Here is a 10,121-nt window from a genome sequence, read left to right as displayed (position 1 = left end):
CCTAAAATAAAATAATGTGTCTTTGTGTCTTATTTAACCCTATGCGGGTGGCAGTTCCTTGACTCACAATGGACCTGTAGTCACTCAGGCCACTGTAAAAATAACTTCTGCTTTCTGCAGAATGGAGGTGCACATTTTCTCCTATATGGGACAGGAAAGGGGCTTCATGATAAACCACAAGCATAAATTTCTGGTCTGGTTTGATAAACATTATGCCTTCAATCTTATTTAGATTTCCAGTTCAATCCTACATGTGTCTACTTAGAAGTCACTTCTATTGATGTCAGTGGGGCATATTTCCATGTGAGTGTAGGACTGCAACCTTATAGCCTAGTTTCCGTAAAGACATACCATTGTATGATTACACCCATGATTGATAACACCATATATACATACATCATGATTCTTTCCAAAGAAATATGCTTGATTTAAACAAACTAAAAGCTTTCTGAAATGGCTTTTGAAAAAAACAACTCCCCGCCCCCCCAACCCATAAAAAATTACATTGGTAAATGCCTTTATGATTTTGGCAAGAACATAGAGGGACATCTGGGGAGAAAAATACCAATTCACTGCTGTGAAAAACATCATCAATGTGTTATAGTGACAATAGATACCTATAATTAAGTCAACTGAAATGTCTGCACATCAAATTATATGCTGCTATTTATAACTGCAGTTGTCAATTAGTATTAGCTTGCAAATGTGCTTGAAACTCCAGAGGAAATGGGGAAAATATTATTCAGGGATATTTGAGTTTAATGTTTGTAAAAGCACAGGGCCACAACTCCCAGGAGCAAACATGCACCCCCCCGGCAACCCTTAGAGAATGATGTTTTCAACACCGAAAATAAGATCATAACAACATGTTGCATGAATATAATTGTAGCTCCTCCCGCGTAGTATATGCAGTAAAAAAATATGACACAAAACAAACGGAAATATCCACACAAAGGGCTTTTTGTAGATTTACTAATTGCTTACAAAATTGTGCAGCTTGTAAATTATGAGAGATGTGATGATCAAATGTTACTGAATTATCTTTCGTTAATGGCATTTGCTGGTAGCAGGTACACATTTGTTCTGGAGCCCAGCACAGCATAGCTGCCAAGTTATCCCTTTTTTTAAAGGGATTTTGCCTTATGCTGAATAGGCTTCCTCGCGAGAAAAGGGAAAACTTGGCAGCTATGCAGCACAGAAGACTGTACAGTGGTACCTCAGGTTACAGACGCTTCAGGTTACAGACTCCACTAACTCAGAAATAGTACCTCAGGTTAAGAACTTTGCTTCAGGATGAGAACAGAAATTGCATGGCAGTGCGGCAGCAGCGGGAGGCCCCGTTAGCTAAAGTGGTACCTCAGGTTAAGAACAGTTTCAGGTTAAGAACAGACCTCCAGAACGAATTAAATTCTTAACCCGAGGTAACAATTTATTAGATTCCCCTTCACATCTTGGTCTCCTCCAGTGGTCGGTTCATGAAGTCCTGAATGGCCTGGTTTAATGGCAACCACTTACTGACTGAGGCTCCAAGTGCCGTGATCCATCTGCAAGAAAGGAATAGGCAGAGCTGGTCACTAAATGAGTGGTGTTTGGATAACTGTAAGCTAAAGACTGCTTGAGCTTGCATCAATATGGCAGATGAACAATCATATCACAGCAAGTGCGCTGCCAAAAGTAGCAGGGACTGGAAGCGTGGCAAAGTTTTTGTAAAAAGAATTATTTAGGGGGAATGGACGGTAGCCCTAGTTTTCAACACAACAGTTATGGTTTTTTTGGGGGGGGGGTTCCTACATTGCCTCCTACAAATCCTTATTCTTTGATCTAGTTTTAAGCCAGCCATGGAAAGCATTGTGGGATTCAGAATAAAATGGATAACTAACTGACTGAGATATTTCCCTATGGCCAGCCAAAGGCAGAATGTGGTTTGAATGTTTTGACATGTGATAGATAACTGGATTGTCTGCATTGTACCAAGGCCTGGAAATTAATATACAAAATGTGGCTTAAGTCAAGACAGGATAAGCCCTGCTCTTTCTGTGAGTCTGTGATTAAGGATGTGGGAAATTCCGAGGAAAACAGTAATGGAAGCAGAAGTTGCCAATGTTCATTTCATGTACAGGGTGGAATAGCGTAATGACAATGCACTTTACACAATTAATTGTGTAAATTATGTCAGTTGCATAATTTTGCCATATAAATTACATTCTCATTACATTATTCTCCTCTTCAGTTCATTGAAAAGGTTTCTGGTGGAAGACAAACTCTTGTAGAATAGAAACCATACTGTATGTGATGAATACAGGAGGGAATGGGAAATGATACATTCTAACTTCCCTATATGTGATGCATCAAAAGTTTGAAGGACCATTCCCCTTGGCATAGATCACTTTCACAGTGGCTCTGTTTCCTCAGTTACTGTGATGAAATAGTCTTGTATGGGTACTCTTGAATATCTATGGATGTCTCATTAGGATTTTAAGAATTTAAGAAGGCACAACTCATTTCCTTTTACTCTCTTATGTGGGCTTAAAGTTACTATCCTCCAACACACACACACAACGTTAAAGGAAGACTCTCTTGTGAAAGGGTGGAATTAGAATTTATCAGCAGATTTGATTGTATTGGTTTAGGACTCAAGTTTCTCTTCCACTAGAAGTGATAAATTAACATAGCAAAGGTAGAAAGATGCTATTAAATTCCGTTTTTGTTGTTCTGTTTATATCTTGTATATATGTGAGCTTTGTACAGAAATAACACAATGCATTTCATAGCCTTTTCAATGCCATTGTTTACATCCCCACCCGTGTGTGCATTTTATGAATGCCAAAATAAAGATGTCCTTAATGTGTCAGTTGTACTTATTTTCATTTTTTCTTATTCCATAGGTGTTTGAGTTTCCTTCCCATCAAGCTTTCCCATTGAACCTCTCATTCAATGAATCTTTAAAAGAAACAGTAAAATTGTCCCTATTTGAACTATAATTGTTCATAGAAAACTTCAGTTCTACTTAAAGGTAGTCAACCGCCCAGACAATGACTCAGAAGCCTCAAAACTCTCTACTTCACTCATTGCCTACAACTACGGAAAGGTGATGAAAAGGCAGGCAGAAATGGGCTAGAGAAACAATTTCAGAGGAAAGAGGAGATCATCATCTACCGTTTGTTTTCGGTCACGCTTTCTGCACACAAGTAGAAGGTTTTAAACTCCTCCGAAGGTGGCTTCACTTCTATCACAGACCTCCTGGAACCAAGGGCCTGTTCACTCACAGTGTATCCCTGCAGGTAAATCCCACCTAGAAAAAGAAAGAGGGACAATAGGCAAAAGGTGGAGGACACACTATGCACACAGATGGCCCCAGAATCTCCAGCAAAAAAAAAAAAGGATCCCAGGACCCAGAGGAAATCACTACCAGTATGAGGCTAAATGGGTCATAGGTTCCTGTGTTCATAAACCTAACAGATCGGGTGCTTTTCCTGAGCAAGTCTCCAGATCATATCAGGTCCACAACACCTCATTGACTGACTCCCAAGAACTCTATCTCTGCCCGCCAGCTGTTTATTGACATTTTCTCAAATATTTCTGTGTGTTGCAGAGGATGCACAGTGTCACAACGAAATAAAGTGTATCTTGAAAAGTCACTGTAAGAATCAGGACCCCTGGAATGGCAGGCTAAAGCAATACAGCAGGCCTGCTCCAACAATGTAATAAAGAAATACTGAAAGTAGACCTAGCAAAGCATAGGTCACCTCATCGATTTCATGGCTGAGAGGAGATTTGAACCCCGTCTCCCAGGTCATAGTCCAACACTCTAACTGTTACACCACACTGAAGCTTCCTGTTTTACATTGTTGGCATTTTTGGGTGCTGCCCAGGACTCTCTCCTGCTGTGAGTGCCCACAGGCCCTGTCCCTGCCTCCTTCCACCTGGTCTAGGGCGGGACTTGGAAGGCCTCATAAAGGACTGCTGCCGCTGCTCTGCTGCTGGTGCTGCCCAGGACTCTCTCCTGCTGTGAGTGCCCACAGGCCCTGTCCCTACCTCTCTCCACCTGGTTTAGGGCGGGGCCTGGAAGGCCTCATAAAGGACTGCTGCCGCTGCTCTGCTGCTGGTGCTGCCCAGGACTCTCTCCTGCTGTGAGTGCCCACAGGCCCTGTCCCTGCCTCCTTCCACCTGGTCTAGGGCGGGGCCTGGAAGGCCTCATAAAGCACTGCTGCCGCTGCTCCGCTGCTGGTGCTGCCCAGGGGAACTTGAAACAGCACAGAGTTCTTTTTAAAATGCTTTTTAAAGAATTTTTTATGTTTTTATCTTCTTTGGGGTGGTAGATGGGAGGGATTTTTAGTTGGGTGTGGGAATCTGTTAAATTTTAGTGTATTTGTAATTTTTATTGTTTTTTGTTTTATTGTGTTTGGGGTGGTAGGTGGGAGGGATTTTTAGTTGGGTGTGGGAATCTGTTAAATTTTAGTGTGTTTGTAATTTTTATTGTTTTTGGTTTTATTGTTTTATTGTCTTTTTTGTGTTCTTCTTTTGTTGAGTTCTTTGCTGTTTTTTACAGAGGTTTTATTTTGTTTTTAAGGGGAGGGGTCAGGGCTGCCCGGGAGGGGGTCCCAGCAAGCAAAATGGCTGGGGCAGATTCCACAGGGGTGTGTGCACTGGAACAACCGATCTCAGTGGTCACGGGTAGGAGGAGGAGTTACGCTAAGACCAGACCATGTCATTACCGAGGAGGCAGACTTAGTCGTTGTCTGAGGACTATCCCTGCCTCCAGGTCTGGTCCTGACCGGACAGATATTGGAATAGGCAAGGGATACCCACATGACCTGAAGGTGCTGCTGTGCAATGCCAGGTCGATGATGAATAAGACCACCGCCATTCACGACCTGATTGTGGATGGAGGATTTGACCTGGCATGTGTGACAGAGACCTGGTTGGAGGAAGCCGATGGGCCCGTTCTTGGCGCTGCTTGCCCACCAGGTTTCTCTTATGCACAGCAACCCAGGCCATCTGGGCGGGGAGGGGGGGTTGCAGTGATTTTTAGGAAGTCATTAGTTTGCACCAGGCGTCCTATTGGGAAGACCCAGTTCTCTGAGTGCATGTTCTGGAAGTTGGGCAATAGAGGCAGTACAGGATTCCTTTTGGTGTACCGACCTCCCCGCTGCACCAAGGATTCCCTGCCCGAGCTGCTTCAGGTCGTGTCGGATGTGCTCCTGGAGACACCTAGCTTGGTTGTCTTAGGGGATTTTAACATCCATGCCGACACGACCTTACAAGGAGCCGCTCGGGACTTCGTGGAAAGCATGGCCACCATGGGGCTGTCCCTGAATAAGTCTGGCCCAACTCATAGCCGCGGGCATGCCTTGGACTTGGTGTTTACCTCTATGGATGTTGGTGATCTGACATTAAGTAAAAGCGAAACAAAAGAAGTGCCATGGTCAGATCACTTTCTGGTGCAACTGGACTTCTCCGCAACCCTTTCCCTCTGCAGGGAGGTGGGACCGATTCGGATGGTCCGCCCCCGCTACTTAATGGATCCAATTGGCTTCCAAAGAGTGGTAGGGGATGTTTTATCCCATGTCGATGGCCTTTCAGCTGATTCCCTGGTGGCCCGCTGGAATGCGGAGTTAACCAGCGCTATTGACTGTCTGGCTCCGAAGCGCCCTCTCAGATTGCATGGAGCCCGGACAGCCCCGTGGTTTTCCCCGGCGCTGAGGGCAATGAAACAGTCGTTGAGACGGCTAGAGCGCCGGTGGCGGAAAACTCATTTTGAATCAGACCGGACACGGGCTAGAGCTCAACTTCGAGCCTACCAAGTGGCAATGGCGACGGCGAAGAGGACCTTCTTCACCGTCTCCATCGCATCTGCAGAAAACAGCAGCAGGAGACTCTTCCAGGTGGTTCGTAATTTAGCGGAACCACCTGCTCCATCCGGGCCCAGTACGGGCCACATGATCTCCTGCAATGATTTTGCAAAGTTTTTTGCAGATAAAGTCGCTCAGATTCGGGAAGAGGTAGACTCCACCGTGGGAGCAGGGCCGGGGCGGGGGAGTGCTAGAGTCCTGTCTAGTCAAGTTTTGTGGGATCAATTTCAATCTGTTACCTCCGAGGATGTGGACAGGCTGCTTAGACGAATGAAACCAACCACCTGTCTCCTTGATCCTTGCCCATCCTGGCTTATAAAAGCTAGCCAGGAAGGGCTGGGCGATGGGCTTCGCGGGTTGGTAAATGCTTCTCTCCATGAGGGAGCCTTCCCAGACCCGCTGAAAGAGGCGGTTATTAAACCGCTTCTTAAAAAACCATCTTTAGATCCGGCCAATATGGCCAACTATCGCCCAGTCTCAAATCTTCCATTCTTGGGCAAGGTGATTGAGCGAGTGGTTGCGGAACAACTCCAGGCACGCCTGGAAGAAGCGGACCATTTGGATCCCTTCCAGTCAGGATTCAGGCCTCATCATGGGACTGAAACTGCCTTGGTCGCACTGGTCGATGATCTCCGGCGGGCTAGGGACAAAGGTAAGAGCTGTTTCCTTGTTCTGCTGGATCTCTCAGCGGCTTTTGACACCATCGACCATAACATCCTTCTGGACCGTCTAGAGGGCTTGGGAGCTGGGGGCACTGTCATGCAGTGGTTCCGCTCCTTCCTCCTGGGCCGTGTTCAGAAAGTGGTGGTGGGGGATGAGTGTTCAGACCCCTGGGCGCTCACTTGTGGGGTGCCTCAGGGTTCTGTCCTCTCCCCCATGCTTTTTAACATCTATATGCAGCCGCTGGGAGAGATCATCAGGGGGTTTGGGCTGGGTGTCCATCAGTATGCTGATGATACCCAGCTCTACCTCTCTTTTAAATCAGAACCAGTGAAGGCGGTGAAGGTCCTGTGTGAGTGCTTGGAGGCGGTTGGAGGATGGATGGCGGCTAACAGATTGAGATTGAATCCTGACAAGACAGAAGTACTGTTTGTGGGGGACAGGAGGCGGGCGGGTGTGGAGGACTCCCTGGTCCTGAATGGGGTAACTGTGCCCCTGAAAGACCAGGTGCGCAGCCTGGGAGTCATTTTAGACTCACAGCTGTCCATGGAGGCACAGGTCAACTCCGTGTCCAGGGCAGCTGTTTATCAGCTCCATCTGGTACGCAGGCTGAGTCCCTACCTGCCCACTGACTGTCTCTCCAGAGTGGTGCATGCTCTAGTTATCTCTCGCTTGGACTACTGCAATGCGCTCTACGTGGGGCTACCTTTGAAGGTGACCCGGAAACTACAACTAATCCAGAATGCGGCAGCTAGACTGGTGACTGGGAGCGGCCGCCGAGATCACATAACACCGGTCCTAAAAGACCTACATTGGCTCCCAGTACGTTTCCGAGCACAATTCAAAGTGTTGGTGTTGACCTTTAAAGCCCTAAACGGCCTCGGTCCGGTATACCTGAAGGAGCGTCTCCACCCCCATCGTTCTGCCCGGACACTGAGGTCCAGCTCCGAGGGCCTTCTGGCGGTTCCCTCATTACGAGAAGCCAAGTTACAGGGAACCAGGCAGAGGGCCTTCTCGGTAGCGGCACCCACCCTGTGGAATGCCCTCCCACTAGAGGTCAAAGAGAACAATTACCAGACCTTTAGAAGGCATCTCAAGGCAGCCCTGTTTAGGGAAGCTTTTAATGTTTGATGGATTTCTGTATTTTAGAATTTCTGTTTTTTTGGAAGCCGCCCAGAGTGGCTGTGGGAACCCGGTCAGATGGGCGGGGTATAAATAATAAATTATTATTATTATTATTATTATTTTGTATTATGTATAGGAAAAAACCCTACTTGGTTTCAAAAAAGGAGGAGGAGGAGGAAAGGTGATCACCTACCAAGGGCATGTGTAGAGCGTATGCTGGGATAAAAATACAAGCAGCCATCTTTCAGAATGCAGTAGTGTTGAACCCACATGTCCTTGCTCTTGTCCAATTGGTGAAGAAGTCCCAGGCACTCCGGGTTTTTGATGGCAAGTGGTGGAAGGCTTGTGTTGTGCATCGTGACATCTACCCAGACGTGGTTCTGCACATTGGAGTTAGTAAAGAGATCACTTTTACTGTTGGTAAATGAGCTCAATGCACACAAACTTATCCAAGCATATTTAAAGCTGCAAGAATTTAGAAAGTTAAGATGGTAGCTTATAATTTGCCCAGTCTATATTGTGAAATGGACAGATCTCTCAACAATTCATAAGGTGCATACTCTGGCCTGTTAAATTCTGATTTCCTGCTGTCGGCATTATATAAATCCATACTGTGCCCATTTTAATGCTCACTTCTCATTTCGGTTATTAGCTTCACGGTGATTTTGGATATCACGCTAATCAGCACATTTCTCAAGTCTCATGCCTTCAAATGTAGCATGTGATATATCAAATGACGATTTGCTAAGCAACGTATCTGGCCAAATACATCTGGTGGGGATGAGAATAAAGAATGCATGCTTGAAGCGGTGAAATGAACCCATTCTTTAATTACACTGACATTCATCTGACATCCGTCTTAATATATGGGTCTGGAAGGCATGCAGTTGGAATCTAACATCAGAAGCTGTTTTCATATGTTAGCGTCTGCAAAGCTTGAAGCTTGCTTTGAAGTTAGCTTCTAGATGGAATGGCCATGTTAGTTGTCTGTAGCAAAACATATTAAGTATCTTGTGGCACAAACAAATACATGATCACATATTGCATATGCTGCACCTGATGGAACAGACTCCAATTCAGAGATGGGGAGCCTGTAAGCAGTCCAGATGTTGTGGGACTCCAGATCCCATGAGCCCCAGCCAACATGTCTAATGGACAGGAAAGATGGTAGCTGTAGTCCTGCCACAACTGGAGGGCCACATAGGCCCCACCCCTGCCCTAGTCTGTGGAAGATTAGCCTTTAATGAGTTTTTTTGTCTTGAAGTTACCACAAAACTCTTGAGTTCTCCCTAATGAAGTCTTATCAGAATGCCTTGCCATGAGTACAAAACACAACTCAGCATATAACTACAAACATCTCTAGTTAGGGTTGAGCAGCATTCAGGGCCGTCTTAAGCATGGCCAGCGCCGTGGTGCGACGGATCCCTCCGGCGCCCCCCGCCCCTGCTTCCCAGCGCGGCAGCCCCAGGCGCAGCTGCACTGCGCCACCCAGCCTGCCTTAGGGCCAGCCCTGGGCCAGGGGGCGCTGCCCGCCCCCTGTTGCGACACCCCTGCGCGCGGCGGAGGCGGCCCCAGGCCTGCGCGCCTCCAGAGAGCGGCCTGAAGCCGCTGAACAGCAGAGGCGCGCCTGGGGCAGCCTCAGCCACGCCTCTCAGCGGGCACAGCGGCACCCCTGTGGCCTGGCGCCCCGTGCCACCGGGGGCAGGACTAGAGCCGGCCCTGGCAGCATTACATTAAGTGGTGGTTCTTGTCTGTGATGGGGCTACTCAGATAACTGCTTTGCTAGAGGTACTTGTTCCTGAGGCTAATAAAATCTACTCAGTCCATATAGTAAATTAAATAGCTCACTAGTTGCTTAAACATTGTCTGAAGCAGAGTGTGCTAACAAACGATTCCAAAGATTCTTAGAAAAACAGAAGACAAAATCCAACTGGTGCCCATCAACCAGCAGAATGACCTTCTGCTTGCACTTCTTCCTCCTTTCATCTGCTTCACACCTGAAATCTGCTCCAGAGGGCTGAGAGTTTGCAAGGAAAAGGAGCAGCAGGAGAAGTAAAGTCCTTTGCATGAGTGGAAGTCTGCTCACACAGCAGAGGATGCTGTACAACAGTTCCTACTGACATTTATATGAAATTGGAAGGTTGTACAACTTAGAGAACAGCTTGAATGAAGGCCATCACTTGATCTATTGCGATTGTTTATCTCTCGACATCTTTCAAAGATTCCCCTGCTGCTACCTGGAATGGAGGGTGTGCATATATCCATGGCTAGTTATGGAGAACAGGGCTAAAAATGGTAACAAAACTCTTGAGAATTAAATCAGGTTGCCACGGTCTCGTGTACAAACAAACGCGTGGCTATGTGAAAAGGATCAAGCTGCAAACCAGGTCATTTCTCCTCATTTTCACATCGGATGGAAGCTCAAGAGTTGCGCCTCGGTGGTCTAAACTAAAGCAAATGTGCTTGTTTATCAGCAAAACTGGT

The 10,121-nt window shown here is 46.6% G+C and overlaps 1 protein-coding gene across 1 annotated transcript in view; it reads right to left on the bottom strand.

Moving 5' to 3' along the window:
• Positions 1-955: 955 nt before the first annotated feature.
• Positions 956-10,121, bottom strand: part of LOC118076873 (uncharacterized) — a 45,990-nt gene continuing 36,824 nt past the window's right edge. The window contains exons 10-12 of the mRNA XM_035100030.3: positions 7,831-8,017; positions 3,157-3,292; positions 956-1,544 (exon numbers count right to left, since the gene is read on the bottom strand). Coding sequence (XP_034955921.3) covers positions 1,445-1,544; positions 3,157-3,292; positions 7,831-8,017 — 423 coding nt within the window. The 3' untranslated portion in view covers positions 956-1,444. The remainder of the gene's footprint in view (positions 1,545-3,156; positions 3,293-7,830; positions 8,018-10,121) is intronic.

This window comes from Zootoca vivipara, chromosome 10 (genome assembly GCF_965207765.1).
Source record: "Zootoca vivipara chromosome 10, rZooViv2.hap1.1, whole genome shotgun sequence".
NCBI classification, from domain to species: domain Eukaryota; kingdom Metazoa; phylum Chordata; class Lepidosauria; order Squamata; family Lacertidae; genus Zootoca; species Zootoca vivipara.
Note: the sequence above shows the minus strand (reverse complement) of the source record. Positions and strands in the feature narration are given on the sequence as shown.